Source organism: Coenobita brevimanus, mitochondrion (assembly GCF_032717465.1).
Source record: "Coenobita brevimanus mitochondrion, complete genome".
Classification (NCBI taxonomy): domain Eukaryota; kingdom Metazoa; phylum Arthropoda; class Malacostraca; order Decapoda; family Coenobitidae; genus Coenobita; species Coenobita brevimanus.
Genome location: NC_050386.1, coordinates 1 through 16,393, shown reverse-complemented (window position 1 = coordinate 16,393; position 16,393 = coordinate 1). Strand labels below are relative to the sequence as shown.

The 16,393-nt window shown below is 35.1% G+C and overlaps 13 protein-coding genes and 24 non-coding genes across 37 annotated transcripts, besides 1 other annotated feature; 18 read left to right on the top strand and 19 right to left on the bottom strand. All coding sequences in view use genetic code 5, as the record gives it.

Moving 5' to 3' along the window:
* The first annotated feature begins 4 nt into the window (after window positions 1-4).
* On the top strand, window positions 5-71 carry ICG77_mgt22. The gene has a single exon. It is a non-coding gene; the product is annotated as a tRNA-Cys (tRNA).
* Window positions 72-74: 3 nt separating this feature from the next.
* On the top strand, window positions 75-144 carry ICG77_mgt21. Its single transcript has one exon. It is a non-coding gene; the product is annotated as a tRNA-Gln (tRNA).
* Window positions 145-158: 14 nt separating this feature from the next.
* ICG77_mgt20 lies at window positions 159-227 on the top strand. Its single transcript has one exon. It is a non-coding gene; the product is annotated as a tRNA-Trp (tRNA).
* Window positions 228-232: 5 nt separating this feature from the next.
* ICG77_mgt19 lies at window positions 233-299 on the bottom strand. Its single transcript has one exon. It is a non-coding gene; the product is annotated as a tRNA-Tyr (tRNA).
* Window positions 299-364, top strand: ICG77_mgt18. The gene has a single exon. It is a non-coding gene; the product is annotated as a tRNA-Leu (tRNA).
* A 3-nt stretch (window positions 365-367) lies between these two features.
* On the top strand, window positions 368-433 carry ICG77_mgt17. The gene has a single exon. It is a non-coding gene; the product is annotated as a tRNA-Gly (tRNA).
* Window positions 434-784, top strand: ND3 (NADH dehydrogenase subunit 3). The gene has a single exon. The coding sequence runs from the start codon at window positions 434-436 to the stop codon at window positions 782-784; it is 351 nt and encodes a 116-aa protein (YP_009922397.1).
* A 16-nt stretch (window positions 785-800) lies between these two features.
* On the top strand, window positions 801-864 carry ICG77_mgt16. Its single transcript has one exon. It is a non-coding gene; the product is annotated as a tRNA-Ala (tRNA).
* Window positions 865-868: 4 nt separating this feature from the next.
* Window positions 869-934, top strand: ICG77_mgt15. Its single transcript has one exon. It is a non-coding gene; the product is annotated as a tRNA-Ser (tRNA).
* Window positions 935-2,311: a D loop.
* ICG77_mgr01 lies at window positions 2,312-3,108 on the top strand. The gene has a single exon. It is a non-coding gene; the product is annotated as a 12S ribosomal RNA (ribosomal RNA).
* On the top strand, window positions 3,109-3,176 carry ICG77_mgt14. The gene has a single exon. It is a non-coding gene; the product is annotated as a tRNA-Val (tRNA).
* Window positions 3,177-4,586, top strand: ICG77_mgr02. Its single transcript has one exon. It is a non-coding gene; the product is annotated as a 16S ribosomal RNA (ribosomal RNA).
* ND1 (NADH dehydrogenase subunit 1) lies at window positions 4,587-5,513 on the top strand. Its single transcript has one exon. The coding sequence runs from the start codon at window positions 4,587-4,589 to the stop codon at window positions 5,511-5,513; it is 927 nt and encodes a 308-aa protein (YP_009922396.1).
* Window position 5,514: 1 nt separating this feature from the next.
* Window positions 5,515-5,580, top strand: ICG77_mgt13. Its single transcript has one exon. It is a non-coding gene; the product is annotated as a tRNA-Pro (tRNA).
* On the bottom strand, window positions 5,580-5,645 carry ICG77_mgt12. Its single transcript has one exon. It is a non-coding gene; the product is annotated as a tRNA-Ser (tRNA).
* CYTB (cytochrome b) lies at window positions 5,646-6,777 on the bottom strand. The gene has a single exon. A coding segment is annotated over exon 1 (1,132 nt).
* Window positions 6,761-7,294, bottom strand: ND6 (NADH dehydrogenase subunit 6). The gene has a single exon. It carries the CDS (start codon window positions 7,292-7,294, stop codon window positions 6,761-6,763), a length of 534 nt encoding a protein of 177 aa, YP_009922394.1.
* A 10-nt stretch (window positions 7,295-7,304) lies between these two features.
* On the bottom strand, window positions 7,305-7,372 carry ICG77_mgt11. Its single transcript has one exon. It is a non-coding gene; the product is annotated as a tRNA-Thr (tRNA).
* A 2-nt stretch (window positions 7,373-7,374) lies between these two features.
* Window positions 7,375-7,677, top strand: ND4L (NADH dehydrogenase subunit 4L). Its single transcript has one exon. It carries the CDS (start codon window positions 7,375-7,377, stop codon window positions 7,675-7,677), a length of 303 nt encoding a protein of 100 aa, YP_009922393.1.
* ND4 (NADH dehydrogenase subunit 4) lies at window positions 7,671-9,011 on the top strand. Its single transcript has one exon. The coding sequence runs from the start codon at window positions 7,671-7,673 to the stop codon at window positions 9,009-9,011; it is 1,341 nt and encodes a 446-aa protein (YP_009922392.1).
* A 48-nt stretch (window positions 9,012-9,059) lies between these two features.
* Window positions 9,060-9,126, top strand: ICG77_mgt10. Its single transcript has one exon. It is a non-coding gene; the product is annotated as a tRNA-His (tRNA).
* ND5 (NADH dehydrogenase subunit 5) lies at window positions 9,127-10,842 on the top strand. The gene has a single exon. It carries the CDS (start codon window positions 9,127-9,129, stop codon window positions 10,840-10,842), a length of 1,716 nt encoding a protein of 571 aa, YP_009922391.1.
* A 13-nt stretch (window positions 10,843-10,855) lies between these two features.
* ICG77_mgt09 lies at window positions 10,856-10,920 on the top strand. The gene has a single exon. It is a non-coding gene; the product is annotated as a tRNA-Phe (tRNA).
* A 3-nt stretch (window positions 10,921-10,923) lies between these two features.
* Window positions 10,924-10,989, bottom strand: ICG77_mgt08. Its single transcript has one exon. It is a non-coding gene; the product is annotated as a tRNA-Glu (tRNA).
* Window positions 10,990-10,994: 5 nt separating this feature from the next.
* ICG77_mgt07 lies at window positions 10,995-11,060 on the bottom strand. Its single transcript has one exon. It is a non-coding gene; the product is annotated as a tRNA-Asn (tRNA).
* On the bottom strand, window positions 11,061-11,121 carry ICG77_mgt06. Its single transcript has one exon. It is a non-coding gene; the product is annotated as a tRNA-Arg (tRNA).
* Window positions 11,122-11,136: 15 nt separating this feature from the next.
* On the bottom strand, window positions 11,137-11,928 carry COX3 (cytochrome c oxidase subunit III). Its single transcript has one exon. It carries the CDS (start codon window positions 11,926-11,928, stop codon window positions 11,137-11,139), a length of 792 nt encoding a protein of 263 aa, YP_009922390.1.
* ATP6 (ATP synthase F0 subunit 6) lies at window positions 11,928-12,602 on the bottom strand. Its single transcript has one exon. The coding sequence runs from the start codon at window positions 12,600-12,602 to the stop codon at window positions 11,928-11,930; it is 675 nt and encodes a 224-aa protein (YP_009922389.1).
* Window positions 12,596-12,754, bottom strand: ATP8 (ATP synthase F0 subunit 8). Its single transcript has one exon. The coding sequence runs from the start codon at window positions 12,752-12,754 to the stop codon at window positions 12,596-12,598; it is 159 nt and encodes a 52-aa protein (YP_009922388.1).
* ICG77_mgt05 lies at window positions 12,755-12,819 on the bottom strand. The gene has a single exon. It is a non-coding gene; the product is annotated as a tRNA-Asp (tRNA).
* ND2 (NADH dehydrogenase subunit 2) lies at window positions 12,820-13,819 on the bottom strand. The gene has a single exon. A coding segment is annotated over exon 1 (1,000 nt).
* A 52-nt stretch (window positions 13,820-13,871) lies between these two features.
* Window positions 13,872-13,937, bottom strand: ICG77_mgt04. Its single transcript has one exon. It is a non-coding gene; the product is annotated as a tRNA-Ile (tRNA).
* Window positions 13,938-13,948: 11 nt separating this feature from the next.
* On the bottom strand, window positions 13,949-14,015 carry ICG77_mgt03. Its single transcript has one exon. It is a non-coding gene; the product is annotated as a tRNA-Met (tRNA).
* A 7-nt stretch (window positions 14,016-14,022) lies between these two features.
* On the bottom strand, window positions 14,023-14,087 carry ICG77_mgt02. The gene has a single exon. It is a non-coding gene; the product is annotated as a tRNA-Lys (tRNA).
* A 9-nt stretch (window positions 14,088-14,096) lies between these two features.
* Window positions 14,097-14,786, bottom strand: COX2 (cytochrome c oxidase subunit II). The gene has a single exon. The coding sequence runs from the start codon at window positions 14,784-14,786 to the stop codon at window positions 14,097-14,099; it is 690 nt and encodes a 229-aa protein (YP_009922386.1).
* Window positions 14,787-14,793: 7 nt separating this feature from the next.
* Window positions 14,794-14,859, bottom strand: ICG77_mgt01. Its single transcript has one exon. It is a non-coding gene; the product is annotated as a tRNA-Leu (tRNA).
* COX1 (cytochrome c oxidase subunit I) lies at window positions 14,860-16,393 on the bottom strand. The gene has a single exon. A coding segment is annotated over exon 1 (1,534 nt).

The window sequence follows — 16,393 nt, the reverse complement described above, 5'->3', positions numbered from 1 at the left end:
TATAAATCTCATAGTGGAATTGTTAAGACGTTAGATTGCAAATCTAAAAATGTGAGTATTCACTGAGATTTAACATATATGTTAGTGTATAAGCACAAGAAGTTTTGATCTTCTAAGATAAGGTGAAATTCCCTACCATATATTTCTTAACCCAACTAAAGGTTTTAAGTTAACCAAACTAAAAGCCTTCAAAGCTTTCAATAAAAGTAAAAACCTTTTAAACCTTGCAAACTAATGAAAGAGCAATAGCTCACCTTTAGATTTACAGTCTAATACCTTCAAATTTCGGCCACTTCATTCTAAAATGGCAGATAAATGCCTAAGATTTAAGCTCTTATCATGGAAGTTAGATTTCCTTTTAGAACACGTTTTTTTAGTATACACAGTATACGTGACTTCCAATCACGAGGACTAGAAACTTCTAGAAAAAACAATGATCATTCTGTCATTTATTACAATTCTAACCCTCTTAATCAGATGTATTGTTATAATCCTAGCTTCCATTTTAGCCAAAAAAACAATTATAGACCGAGAAAAAAACTCACCATATGAATGTGGCTTTGACCCTAAGGGATCCGCCCGCTTACCCTTCTCCCTACGATTCTTCCTAATTGCTGTTATCTTTCTAATTTTTGACGTAGAAATCACTTTAATCCTCCCAGTCGCCTACATCTTAGAAATTTCTAATGTTTACTCCTGAAGAATAGTAGGACTATTCTTCATTTTAATCCTCCTCCTAGGCCTCTACTATGAATGAGCCCAAGGGGCACTCGAATGGAGATAGCACACTAACCCTACTCTAGGCTATAGTTTAATAAAAATTTTTGATTTGCACTCAAAAGATGTCCTCCTGGACTAGCTTAACCGCAGAGATTTAAGCCAGAAGAGAGGCTTCTAACCTCTACTTAAAGCGGTTAAACTCCGTTTACTTCTCTCACACAAAATTATTAGCTCCAACACATAAAATGTTTACCAGCTCTCAATATACAGTCTCCCCCCAGCCCCACTAAATTTTTCATAAAAAGTAAAATTCTTAACATAGTAAACACACCCTCAAATATCACCTTGTTATAGTTATATATATCAAATCGCCTTATGTACTAGCTTATACAGGAAATAAAGACAATGTAGAGCGACAGCCATATACAACTGTAAAGGAGCCAGGCAAAGAACATTCCACCATCGGTCCTGCTTATCTAAGTTAGGATATATACACAATCTAGGGTCAAATAAACATACATATCGAATGGGGTTACGTCCTTATGTAGTAGAGCTCGATGCGGCCATATCCTTGATGGAACGGGGTTCGGCTTCGCCTGAGGACCCTTTCACACACGCTCTCAACGGCAGTGTTCCCAGGGTCCTCATGTAGCCATCACCTCAAGATCGGCCCCATAATTTTTATTCTAAAATGGTTCTAATGCCAGTCATTAACTCAGTGCATCCAGGAGGTCTGAGTCAAGTCTCTCTCATGAATATATAGTGGCCCTTTATTGGACAGATTAGGGTATTGGAAAATTAAATTTTACTCTACCGAATATAATCTCTTTTTTAAATTGTAGTCAAACTAACAGCAAAAACTTAACAGCAATTCCAATCTAGAAGAAATTTTGAGTTCCACAAAACATTTTATTATTTTTTTGTTCCAACCCCGTTCCGTGCAGGAACAATCTTTTTAGAAAAATTTTTAAATTTGCTTTCCTTCCTGATTAAACATACTATAAAAAATTATAGTAATACAATGCTTTATTTTAACTAAAAAGCAAAATCAAGTAAGACCAAGCTAGGCTTTCCAATACCCTAATCTGTCCAATAAAGGGCCACTATATATTCATGAGAGAGACCTGACTCAGACCTCCCGAATATATCGGGTTAACGACTGGCATTAGAACCATTTTAGAATAAAAATTATGAGGGGGATCTTGAGGTGAGGCTCTTGGAGCCCTGTAGGAATGGATGCTTTAGCACATGAGGGAAGGGTCTCCCGAGCGAAGCCGAACCCCGTTCCATCAAGGATATGGCCGCATGAGTCAGTGGCTTATAAGATCAAGGTAGGACTTCTCATATATTATGTTGAGGGCTTAGAATTGGCTCGGGATGAACTGTGGTGTTGGGACTGTCTGGGGGGAGAAGTGTGTAGGTGTGCCTTTTGTGTTTACCTGGAGCATTTGTATAATTATGTGTTTAAGTTTTAGTTTGATGTATACGTATAACAACAGAGAATTTAGAAAAAATTTACTATGCCTAAAAATCTACTTTTCATGTTTTTAGGTTATACACAATCAAACACCATTTATTTCACCAATATAAATATAAGTTTGATTCTTGCTTTAAATGTTCGCTTTTCAATTAATAACATATGAAAAATCTAGTACTCCCAGGCTAACAAGTTCAAAACTCCAAGCTCTAATAGATCTCAGTGTGTATTATTTTCATATCAGTGAAAACTGGAAAAAGTAAATTGAATTATCTCCGGCTAAATCTTGTGCCAGCAGTCGCGGTTATACTCGAAGGGAGAGTGAATACAAGTCGATATTTAACTCTTATGCCAACAAGCAATGATTTTTTTAATTTTATAAAGGGTGAAATCAATTTTTCAAAGATAAATAAATCAATCCGTCTCAATTAATAAGTTAACAAATAAAGGAAATAAACAAGGATTAGATACCCTCCTATACCTTTAAGAAAAATTTATATCTGATTAGTAACAGCTATGTGCTCTAAATTCAAAGAATTTGGCGGTATTTTAGTCTAATTAGGGGAACCTGTCTTTTAAACGATAAACCACGAAAAATCTTACCTATATTACATAGTTTGTATACCGTCATTAAGATAACTTTTACAGAACAAGTTATTGAAATAATTACGTTAAAATATTAGATCAAGGTGCAGCAAATATATAGGCTAAGATGGGTTACAATAAAATTTATATTATCACGAACAAACTTTAGAATACAAATTTTGAAGGTGGACTTAAAAGTAAGGTTTGCTTTAATAAGACAGCCTGATTTTAGCTCTAAAATGTGCACATATCGCCCGTCGCTTTCATTAACCTAAGATGAGATAAGTCGTAACATAGTAGGTGTACTGGAAAGTGTACCTGGAAAGCAAGATAGAGCTTGAAATAAGCAGCTCGTTTACACCGAGAAGAGTACCTATGGTCTAGGTTATCTTGAAATCAGTAATCTTACTTTTGTTATAAGAACGTTAGCATTATAAGAAAACTAATTTTGCACTTTTCTAAATAGTAGATTTTATCGAAACATAAATATAGTGAAAGTAAAAAGTATTGTGAAAGAAAGTAGAAATAACACTTAAAATTCTCAAAAGTAAATATAAAAAATTGTATCTTGTGTATAATAGGTTTTCAAAATTAGATCTGCAAATAATCATCCCGAAAAAAAGATAGCTAATTTTAAGAGAAAGTTTTTGTAGCAATAAAATTTTAAACTTAACATTAGAGGTGATATGCCAATCGAGCTTTTATATCTGGTTTTCTAAGAAATAAATTTAATTTACGTGCTTAGCTACTTAGCTATGCAACTAAGAAGATTAGGGTAGAGCTTTTTCTTCCAAAATGAAAAATCATAGAACCAATAAATAGGCACTTATAAAAGTAGGCTTAAAAGTAGCCATCTTTTCCAGGTTTTTCAACCAATATAACAAAATATTTTAAATTTTACAGGTTCTTTTTATCAAGTATTAGAAAATTAACTTCAACTTAACTCGTTTAGTTACTATGAAATCATTAGTAAAATTTATATGTTATAATATTTTTTATTATAAATAAAATCTTTTAAATATTAAAAATTTATTTAAGGAACTCGGCAAATATTATTTCCGCCTGTTTAACAAAAACATGTCTTTGTGAAGATTTACACAGTCTGGCCTGCCCACTGAATTATTAAAGGGCCGCGGTATTTCTGACCGTGCGAAGGTAGCATAATCATTAGTCTTTTAATTAAAGGCTCGTATGAAAGGTCGAACGAGAGATATACTGTCTTAACAAAAAAAATTGAATTTAACTTTAAAGTGAAAAGGCTTTAATATTTTAGAAAGACGATAAGACCCTATAAATCTTTACATCACTCTTAGTATTAAGCCAATTTGTTAGTGTAAGGAAAAATACTAAAAAAATGTTTTGTTGGGGCAACAAAGATATAAATAAACTAACTGTTTTTACTTCTAAACAAAGATTTTTGATAATAAATTTGATCCTTTCTAAAGATTAAAAGACTAAGTTACTTTAGGGATAACAGCGTCATTTTTCTTGAGAGTTCCCATCGAAAGAAAAGTTTGCGACCTCGATGTTGAATTAAAATCTCTACATAATGCAGCAGTTATGAAAGAAAGTCTGTTCGACTTTTAAAATTTTACATGATTTGAGTTCAGACCGGCGTGAGCCAGGTCGGTTTCTATCTTCTAAAAAAAATTAAACTACCTTAGTACGAAAGGATTAGGTAGTTAAAATAATTTTACTAAATATGAACATCACTTTTGCCTAAACAATATTTTGTGCTTCAATTTTATGAAACTCATAAACAGGTTTATAAATAGTTCAAGCTAACTATTTTGTGTTCGCAGTTATCGTTGTAAACTACCTAGTCTTAATTATCTGCGTTCTAATTGGAGTTGCTTTTGTAACACTTTTAGAACGAAAAATTCTAGGTTACATTCAAATTCGTAAAGGACCCAATATCGTAGGATTCCTAGGGCTACTCCAACCATTTGCCGACGCCGTAAAATTATTCACCAAAGAACAAACAATACCAACTATATCCAACTTTTTACCATATTACCTATCTCCCGTATTCAGGCTATTTATTTCTCTCCTAGTCTGAGCTATTTTACCTTATCAAACCGGACTAGTAAATTTTAACACAGGAGTTTTATTTTTTTTATGCTGTCTAAGTCTGGGAGTCTACTCAACCATAAGAGCCGGGTGAGCTTCAAACTGTAAATACTCAATGCTCGGAAGACTCCGAGCCGTAGCCCAAACAATTTCGTACGAAGTCAGACTTGCTCTCATTCTTTTATCCTTTATCTTTTTAATCGGCGGATTCAATATAGAACTTTTCACTCGATTCCAAAAAGACATTTGAATAATTTGATTTACACTCCCCCTATCCCTAATATGACTAGCCTCCTGTCTAGCAGAAACAAACCGTACCCCGTTTGATTTTGCCGAAGGTGAGTCAGAGCTAGTCTCAGGATTTAATACCGAATACAGAAGAGGAGGGTTTGCTTTAATTTTCATAGCTGAATACGCAAGAATTCTATTTATAAGAATACTATTCGTATTAATTTTCCTAGGAGCCAATCCATGTAGCCTCCTATTTTATTTCAAATTAGTTTTCATAGCTTTCGTTTTCATTTGAGTCCGAGGAACTCTACCACGGTTACGGTACGACAAGCTGATATACTTAGCCTGAAAAAGATTCCTTCCAGTTTCCCTTAACTACTTAATCTTTTTTATAGGAATTAAACTATTTTGTTTTTCTTTAATAATCTAACTAGGGAGTAGTTTAATAAAAATTTTAGTTTTGGGAATTAAAGACAAGGTAAACACCTTCTCCCTAAGATTACTAAGAACCAATCTTATCTAATGCTTTCAAAACACTTGTTTTCTTTTAAACTAAGCAACCAATCTAACATTTTATCTCACCACATTGCTGCCAAAGGTATAACCAAATAAAACCTAAAATAAGAAATCGTTAAAACCTGGCCCGTAATAATGTAAGGATCTTCAACAGGACGAGCCCCAATTCAAGTTAGTAAAACAACTGTAGAAACCAAAAACCAAAACAAAACTTGATTTAACGGATAAAATCTAAGACTTCGAAATTTCGAGAAATGAGTAAAAGGAAGAATTATAAGAATTGCCACTGAGAGCACCAAAGCAATTACACCCCCCAGCTTATTAGGAATAGATCGCAAAATCGCATAAGCAAATAAAAAATACCACTCCGGCTGAATATGAGCCGGAGTTACCAAAGGATTTGCAGGAATAAAATTGTCTGGGTCCCCTAAAAGATAAGGATGAAGCAAAGTAAGCAACACAAGGGCCATTAACATAACCAAAAACCCAACAATATCCTTAAAAGTGAAATAAGGATGGAAAGGAACCTTATCCACTTGCCTTAAAACACCCAAAGGATTATTCGCCCCAGCCTGATGAAGAAACAAGATATGGACCAAAGTAGCAGCAGCAACAACAAATGGAAACAAAAAATGAAAAGTGAAAAAACGAGTTAAAGTAGCATTTTCCACAGCAAATCCACCTCAAATCCACTGAACCAAAGAAGTACCAATATAAGGAATTGCTGAAAACAAATTAGTAATCACAGTTGCACCTCAAAAAGACATTTGACCTCACGGTAAAACATAACCTAAAAAAGCCGTCGCCATCACTAAAAAAAGAATCACAACACCTACTATTCAAGCATGAAAAATCATATAAGAACCAAAATACATCCCCCGACCAATATGGAGGTATAAACAAATAAAGAAAAAAGACGCCCCATTAGCATGCAAAGTCCGTAATAACCACCCATAATTAACATCTCGTTGAATATGAGCTACCCTAGAAAATGCCAAATCAATATGCGCAACATAATGCATAGCAAGAAACAAACCAGTAACAATTTGGACAACCAAACACAAACCAAGCAATGAACCAAAATTCCAAAAAATAGAGATATTTCTCGGAATAGGCATATCAACTAATGCCCCATTAGCAATTTTTAACAATGGATGAAACTTACGCAATGGTGTTATCATAAGTTATTAACCGCAAGGGACTAGAAGACGAACTTATCACCTTAACAACTACAAACAGCGTCAGTAACAAATAGCTAATAATAAACATCGTAAACATAGCCCTAGGTTCATTATAAATAGTCCTCACATTCATAGCAGAATTTCTAATATCAGAATACTTAGATAAAAAAGTCGTAGTCGACTCTCCAATCTTATTTGCCACTATTACAGGATCCACAAAAATCAGAAAAAATCTCATAATCAATGCTAAAAAAAAGATAAAAAAGAATTCCCTTCTAACCTTGAATTGCTCATTAGCCGCTAAAGACGCAACATAAATAAACAATACCAACATTCCACCCAAAAAAATCAAAAATAAAATATACGAAAACCAGTAACTCTTAGCAAACAATCCGGTAGTAATTGAAATCAAAACCGTTTGAATTAATAGCACAAGACCCGTTGACAAAGGATGAATTAAACGCATAAAAATCAAGGAAAACAAAATAATAAAAGGAAGACCATACATTATCACTCCAATCTCTTGGTGTTTTAAGAAAAAAATTTCATTACTGGTTTACAAGACCAGAGTTTTTATTTAAACTATCAAAACTAATGTTAACTTTAAATAACTTGTTCTTATTTATTGCATTCACTATAATTTTCAGGGGGCTATGGGCTTTCGCTTCAAATCGAAAACACCTATTAAATACTCTCCTAAGATTAGAATTCATTATGCTTGGAATTTTCTTCTTAATATCTAATTGCCTTTCCTCAATCGGAAACGAATTATTTTTCTCGCTCTTTTTCCTAGTCCTAGCAGCCTGCGAAGGCGCCCTAGGTCTAGCCCTACTAGTCTCCATTGTTCGTTCCCACGGAAATGACTACTTCAGAACCTTCAATAGTTTAGAATGCTAAAATACTTACTCATACTTCTCATATTAATAACATTCGTAAGGGACTGATCTCTAATTCAAACAGGAATCCTAACTGTATCGTTTTTATTCGCCATTTTATACAATCACGACTTCTTTATATATAACCTAGGATTTAGACTGGGTACGGACTACCTAAGCTACATTCTAATCCTACTAAGCATTTGAATTATAGCACTCATTATTATATCCAGAGTAAAAATTACATTCACCTCAAACTTTCCTAGACTATTTCTACTAGTTAACTTAACCTTATTAATTTTCCTAGTACTAACTTTTAGATCTATGAACTATCTACTATTTTATATTACATTTGAAGCTTCCCTAATCCCGACTCTAATCCTTATCTTAGGCTGAGGATACCAACCAGAACGAATCCAAGCAGGAGTTTACATACTATTCTATACCCTATTTGCATCCCTGCCACTCCTAGCCTCCTTACTTTACATCTACAGAACAAACGGGACACTTACTATCGGAGCCATTTACCAAAGAATCAGCCTAAGAATACTGTCCCTTATTTGATTCGTCTCCTCTATTATAGCCTTCGTCGTAAAACTACCTATATACTTATTTCACCTCTGACTACCCAAAGCACATGTCGAAGCTCCCGTAGCAGGATCAATGATCCTAGCTGGGGTCTTACTAAAACTGGGAGGTTATGGCTTAATCCGGATCCTACCTCTATTTACTGAAATAAACAAGAACTTAAGATGATTATGAGTTAGATTGAGAATCTTAGGAGGATTCTTCGTTAGTATTATCTGTCTACGACAAGTAGACATAAAATCACTCATCGCCTACTCTTCCGTAGCCCACATAAGACTAGTACTTTGCGGACTTTTGACCTTTGGGTGATGAGGAATAAACGGTGCTGTTGTAGTAATAGTAGGCCACGGCCTATGTTCTTCAGGGCTATTCTGCCTTGCAAACATAGTGTACGAACGAATCGGAAGACGAAGCCTTCTAATTAATAAAGGCCTATTAAACTTTATACCAAGAATAGCGCTATGATGATTCTTACTAAGAATCAGCAATATGGCAGCGCCCCCCTCCATTAATTTACTAGGAGAAATCAACCTAATCATAAGAGTCATTAGGTGAAACAAATTAACTGCCCTAAGAATTAGATTACTATCTTTCTTTAGAGCAGCTTATACTCTCTATCTTTATTCACTCAGACAACACGGTGTATTCTCTAGATCACTATACTCCTGCTGCTCAGGAAAAGTACGAGAATACCTAGTTTTAAGACTTCATTGAATTCCCCTAAATATTCTAATTCTAAAAAGGAACCTGATTATACCCAACATCTAATCAAACCCTATCACCTTCCTATATTCTAACTATATTTCAACTCAGCTCGTTCGGGTAGTTTATTACTAAAACGTTAGTTTGTGGCGCTAAAAAAATAAAAATCTTATCCTGAACCATGATTTGAAAAATTTCGATACACTTAACAAGGATAGTCTTCTTAATATTCTTCTCCCTAATCTCACTATTCATATCCCTCCTATGCCTATTCGACAAAACATGCTATGTTATTGAATGAGAAATTCTAAGAATTAACTCATCCTCTATCGTTGCTACATACATTTTCGACTGAATATCTCTAATATTCATAGGATTCGTTATATTTATTTCAGCAATAGTACTTTTTTATAGAGGGAGATACATAGAAGGAGACCCCAACATAAACCGATTTATATACTTAGTCTTAGCTTTTGTCCTATCAATAATCTTTTTAATCATCAGCCCTAATTTAATTAGGATTCTTTTAGGATGGGACGGCTTAGGATTAGTATCATATGCTCTAGTAATTTACTATCAAAACGAGAAATCCGCAAACGCCGGGATACTAACCGTCTTATCCAATCGAGTCGGAGACGTAGCAATTCTCTTAAGAATTGCCTTAATATTCGTTGAAGGAGGATGAAATTTCATTTTCCACGTACTTTACCTGGATAACAACTCCGCACTATTAATAAAAAGACTTATTATTATAGCAGCAATAACTAAAAGAGCCCAGATCCCATTCTCTGCCTGGCTTCCGGCTGCCATGGCAGCCCCAACACCGGTATCTGCTCTAGTTCACTCCTCAACCCTTGTTACAGCTGGAGTCTATCTCCTCATCCGATTCAGGCCCGCATTATCAGAAACAACTTTACCAACCCTTCTACTATTTAGATCTCTAACAATATTTATATCAGGCCTAGGAGCTAATTTCGAATACGACTTAAAAAAAATCATTGCCCTATCAACCCTTAGACAACTAGGGGTAATGTTAAGGATCCTAGCCCTAGGGTTTAAAGACCTCGCATTCTTCCATCTTCTCACCCATGCATTATTCAAAGCTCTCTTATTCATGTGCGCCGGAGCCATAATTCATAATGTAAAAGAATACCAAGATATCCGACTAATAGGAAGACTAGTAACCTCCATGCCCTTAACCTGCATATGTATAAACCTAGCAAATCTAGCATTATGCGGAACCCCATTTCTAGCAGGATTCTACTCAAAAGACCTTATCCTAGAAATCGCCTTTATAAGATGAATCAATACTGTAATCCTATTTCTCTACATCTTTGCAACCATATTAACAGTATGCTACACTTTCCGCCTGATCTTTTACTCTATAACCGGAGAATTTAACTTAGCTAGATTTAGAAACATTGACGACTCATCCTCCATCATAACTTCACCCATATTAGCTCTTAGAAGAGGAGCAATCCTCAGGGGAGCATTATTATCTTGGCTAATTTTTCCAGAATCCTACACTATTTGCCTTTCTCCCCTTATAAAAAACCTAGTACTAACAATCAGAATCCTAGGGGGACTAATAGGCTATCTACTCAATATTATAAACGTAAACTTTAAACTAAACTCACTCAACCTCTATCCTCTAGTAGTATTTTCAGGTTCCATATGATTCCTACCATTCCTATCCACCTTCAACCTATCAAAATATAGCCTTAATATAGGTCAAAACTACTCTAAAACAATCGATAAGGGATGATCCGAAATCAGAGGAGGCCAAGGAATCTTCCAAACATTAGTAAACTCGTCTAAACTACATCAAATAATTAGTGATAGAAACTTTAAATCCTTTATGAAAATCTTCCTTATTTTAACCCTCATACTTTCATAATCTTTAATATTTACTTTTATAATTTATTTGTAGAATATCGCGTTGAAGTTGCGAAAGAGATAATTACATCTAAAAGTGACTAGCTTCTAAAAAAATATTTTAACTATACAGCGAAAACGTATCGTGTTATACTTACACCACAGAAGCCCTCTCTTGATAGGAAGATAACTTCATTTCAATCATTAACAGTGATCAGCCTCTCCTTTGGCTTCTACCAAAATTAGAGACTACATAGTCAAAGCTTAGGCCGAAACTAAGTGCAAAACTTCGCTTTCTAATCTACTTACTTATTTCTTAACCACCTCATCAATAAATAAAAATATAAAGAAACAATCAAACTACATCAACAAAATGCCAATATCATGCAGCAGCCTCAAAGCCAAAATGATGGGTCGGAGAAAAATGACACATATAAAGACGATATAAACATACCATCAAAAAAGTAGTACCAATAATCACATGTAAACCATGGAAACCCGTAGCTACAAAAAAACAAGACCCAAAAACCGAATCAGCAATAGTAAACGGAGCCTCAAAATACTCAAAAGCCTGAAGAGCCGTAAAATAAACACCTAAAAACACAGTAATACCGAGACTCTGAAGAGCTTCATTGTGATTAGACCCCATAATAGCATGATGGGCCCAAGTCACCGTAGCTCCTGAAGACAAAAGAATAATAGTATTCAAAAGAGGAATTTGAAACGGATTAAACGGGACAATTCCCTTAGGAGGCCAAGTTATACCAATTTCCACAGCAGGAGCCAACCTTCTATGGAAAAAAGCCCAAAAAAACGAAAAAAAGAAGAAAACTTCCGAGACAATAAACAAAATCATCCCCCACCGCAATCCAGCAACCACAACTCTAGTATGTAATCCTTGATAAGTCCTTTCACGTACTACATCCCGTCACCACTGAATTATAGTCAAAACAACAGCAACAAACCTCAAAACAAGAAGGTCTATATTAAACTGATGAAATCATTTAACTAACCCAGTAGTCAGTATTATCGCTCTAATAGACCCAGTTAAAGGCCACGGTCTTATTTCTACCAAATGATAAGCATGATGTCCATGTGATGATGCCATTAGTTAATTTCTCTCGCAAACAAAGTTCTTAAAACGGCAAAAACATAAGATTGAATAACTGCAACAGCAAATTCAAGCAAAAGAAGTAAAACCTGAGCAACAAATAAAAGAACTAAAAAATAAGAAGTTAGTGAAGGACCAGTCCCCCCTAAAAGAGTTAACAACAAATGTCCAGCCATCATATTAGCCATAAGCCGGACCGCCAAAGTCCCAGGCCGAATAATATTTCTAATACTCTCAATTAGTACCATAAAAGGTATTAAAACCACAGGCGTTCCCTGAGGAACTAAATGAGCAAACATATGCTGAGTATGATTAAACCAACCATAAATCATAAAAGTCAACCAAAGAGGAAGAGCTAACCCCAAAGTCATAACTAAATGCCTAGATCTAGTAAAAACATAAGGTAAAAGACCCAAGAAATTATTAAAAACAATAAACGAAAACAAAGAAACAAAAATAATAGTTCTACTTTGTAATTTAGGCCCAAGAATATTCCTAAACTCTTGATGTAACACTATATTCAACTTATATCATACAACAGACCACCGAGAAGGAGAAACCCAATAAATATAAGGCAAAAATACCAACCCCAAAAAAGTAGAAAGTCAATTTAATTCCAACTCCATTAAACCAGAAGAAGGTTCAAAAATAGAAAATAACCTTGCTATCACTTTCAGATCTTTTCTACAATCCCAATCTCCGCCGATCTAGATTCAATCTTTTTTGGAACTCTAATATAATAATTCATTACAATAAAAACAATAAACGTAATTAAAAACATAATAACCAAATTCAGCCACAAAATAGGAGCCATCTGAGGGATCGGATGATATCCTCACAGGATAACTTAAGCCTGACAAACTTACGTTATTTTTTAACTAATCAACCAAACAATTATAATCACAAACGGAATTAAAAGTCCAAAAAAATTAACAAACATACAACATGGCATAACCCATTTGAACCCCTGCTGATCCGCAAAAGAAATTACCAACCTAGGAGTCCTGATAGTCAAAGACATAATTGATACTCGAAGATAAAAATACAAAGTCACAAGAGCAGACCCAAGAAGCACAACCAGCAAAACAAAATTACCTGCCCCTACCAACTCCTGAATGACTAACCACTTAGGAACAAACCCAGTAAAAGGAGGAAGACCCCCTAACGACAACAAAGAAAAAAATACTAACATCTTCACCTCAGCAGGAAAATTATAAGTCAGAAGATGATTAAAATGGAAAGCTTGCTTATAATGGAAAAGAACAACAATAGATAAAGAAATCACAGAATAAAACAAAAAATAAACACCCATCGTCACTTCTCTTACCAAAATAGAAGAAAGCATCCAACCAATATGATTAATTGAAGAAAAAGCCAACACCTTACGCAAAGAGGTCTGATTAATGCCTCCTACCGCCCCTACAACAGCCGACAACATCCTGGCCACAGAAAAATATACTTCCATCATCCTCACTCTAGCCAAATAACATAATAAAAACAAAGGAGCAACCTTTTGAACTCTCATTAAAATTATAGCCTGAGGCCAAAGCAAACCACCCATAACTTGAGGAAACCAAAAATGGAAAGGAGCGCCCCCTAATTTCAAAATTAGAGCACAAAATAAAATAATAGAAGCAACCCCAAAATAAATTAATATAAAAGAAGCCGAAAAAATAATTAAAGAAGAGCCCAAACTCTGAATCAAAAAATACTTCAAAGCTGCCTCCGAAGAATACTGATTACTTTTAGTAATTATAAGAGGAACAAACGATAGTAAATTCAACTCCAACCCAACTCAAGCCCTAAATCACGAACAAGATGAAATAGAAAGCAAAGTTCCCGAAACTAAAGTAGAAAAAAACAACAAATTAGGATAAGAAAAATAAATTCAAAAGAGAAAACCTTTTAAGTAACATAAATTAATTAACTACTTCTTTCGTAGGTGTAGGTAACATCTAAATTACAAAATTGACATTATCAGCGTCAACCTCACTAAGAACTACACCACCTTAACCACTAAAAAGAGGGAATTATACCCATAAATGGGATATGAACCCATCAGCTTTATCTTAGCTTATCTTTTTACTTTCCTCACCAGAAGTAATTATACTATAACAGGTTTAAAAGACCTACACTTAAACTTCAGTCATCTGGTGAAATTCAACCTAAGCTTCATCAGAAGATGTAACTCATGACAAAAAAGACTTAACAGAAACTCTTTCTACCACAATAGGCATAAAACTATGATTAGCTCCACAAATTTCCGAACACTGGCCATAAAACAAACCTGGGCGAGAAATTAAAAAACTAATCTGATTTAAACGACCAGGAATAGCATCAACTTTCACCCCTAAAGCAGGAACAGTTCAAGAATGAATAACATCAGCCGCCCTTACCAGCACCCGAATCTGAGTATTGAAAGGCAACACAGCTCGATTATCAACATCCAAAAGCCGAAATCCAGCCTCTCCTAACTCCTCAGTAGGAACCATAAACGAATCAAACTCCAACTGAGAAAAATCTGAATACTCATAACTTCAATACCACTGATGCCCAATAGACTTTAAAGTCACACTTGGATTGTTAACCTCATCCAACAAATAAAGAAGCCGCAGCGAAGGTAAAGCAATAAAAATTAAAATCAATGCAGGCAAAACAGTCCAAATCACTTCAATTGTCTGATTCTCTAACAGAAAACGATTAATAAACCTATTAAAAAATAACCTAGCCATTATATATCCCACAAGAGTTGTAATAAGAATTAAAACCACTATCGCATGATCATGAAAAAAAATTAACTGCTCCATAAGAGGTGAAGCCCTGTCTTGCAATCCTATATACCCTCAAGTTGCCATTAATTAATTCTAAAAGAGAATAACATTCTCATTCATAGGTCCTAAACCTAGTGCATTAATCTGCCATTTTAGAAATTAGAAACTAAAGGAATTTCCATATATCTATGATCTGCAGGAGGATGAGCATGTTTTCACTCAATAGAAGTAGGAAAATACATCGAAAACACGACCACACGATAAGACACCATTCTCTCTCAAATAATAATAATGAATCCCAACACAGCCACTAAAGAAATCATAGACCCGAGTGATGATAAAACATTTCAAGCCGTATAAGCATCCGGGTAATCAGAATACCGCCGAGGCATCCCATTCAACCCTAAGAAATGCTGAGGGAAAAAAGTGATATTAACTCCTAAAAACATAGTACAAAAATGAATCTTCAACCACTTAGGGTTTAATGCCAACCCAGTAAACAAAGGATACCAATGTGCCAATCCAGCAAAAATACCAAAAACCGCACCCATAGAAAGCACATAATGGAAATGCGCCACAACATAATAAGTATCATGTAAAATAATATCAATTGAAGAATTAGCTAATACAACCCCCGTCAATCCTCCTACTGTAAATAAAAAAATAAACCCTAATCCCCAACATATAGAAGGTCTATAGTTAATTTGCGTTCCATGAAGAGTTCCCAGTCACCTAAAAATTTTAATCCCAGTAGGAACCGCAATAATCATTGTTGCCGACGTAAAATACGCTCGAGTATCCACATCCATCCCCACAGTAAATATATGATGAGCTCACACTACAAAACCAAGAATACCAATAGCTAACATAGCATAAATCATACCTAGCCTCCCAAAAGCCTCTTTTTTCCCAGACTCCTGACTAACAATATGTGAAATCATCCCAAACGCAGGTAAAATTAAAATATAAACCTCAGGATGCCCGAAAAATCAAAATAAATGCTGATAAAGAACAGGATCACCCCCTCCAGCTGGATCAAAGAAAGAAGTATTCAAATTACGATCTGTTAATAGCATAGTAATAGCACCGGCCAAAACAGGCAAAGAAATTAAAAGCAAAATAGCCGTAATAAATACCGACCAAGCAAACAAAGGTATACGATCCATCGTCATACCCCGCGGACGCATATTAATAACAGTAGTCATAAAATTGATAGCACCTAAAATAGAAGAAACCCCAGCCAAATGCAAGGAAAAAATCCCCAAGTCAACAGATGCCCCAGCATGAGCAATAGCCGCAGACAATGGAGGATACACAGTCCAACCTGTACCAACTCCACTCTCTACCATTCCCCTCATTAAAAGCAAAGTCAAAGAAGGAGGCAACAACCAAAACCTCATATTATTCATACGAGGAAATGCCATATCCGGCGCACCTAACATCAAAGGAACCAATCAATTCCCAAAGCCACCAATTATAATAGGCATAACTATAAAGAAAATCATAATAAAAGCATGAGCAGTCACTACTACATTATAAATCTGATCATCCCCAATCAAGCTTCCCGGCTGACCCAATTCAGCCCGAATTACCAATCTTAAAGAAGTCCCGACCATTCCAGCCCAAGCCCCCAAGACAAAATATAAAGTTCCAATATCCTTATGATTTGTTGAGAAAAACCACCGTTGCAT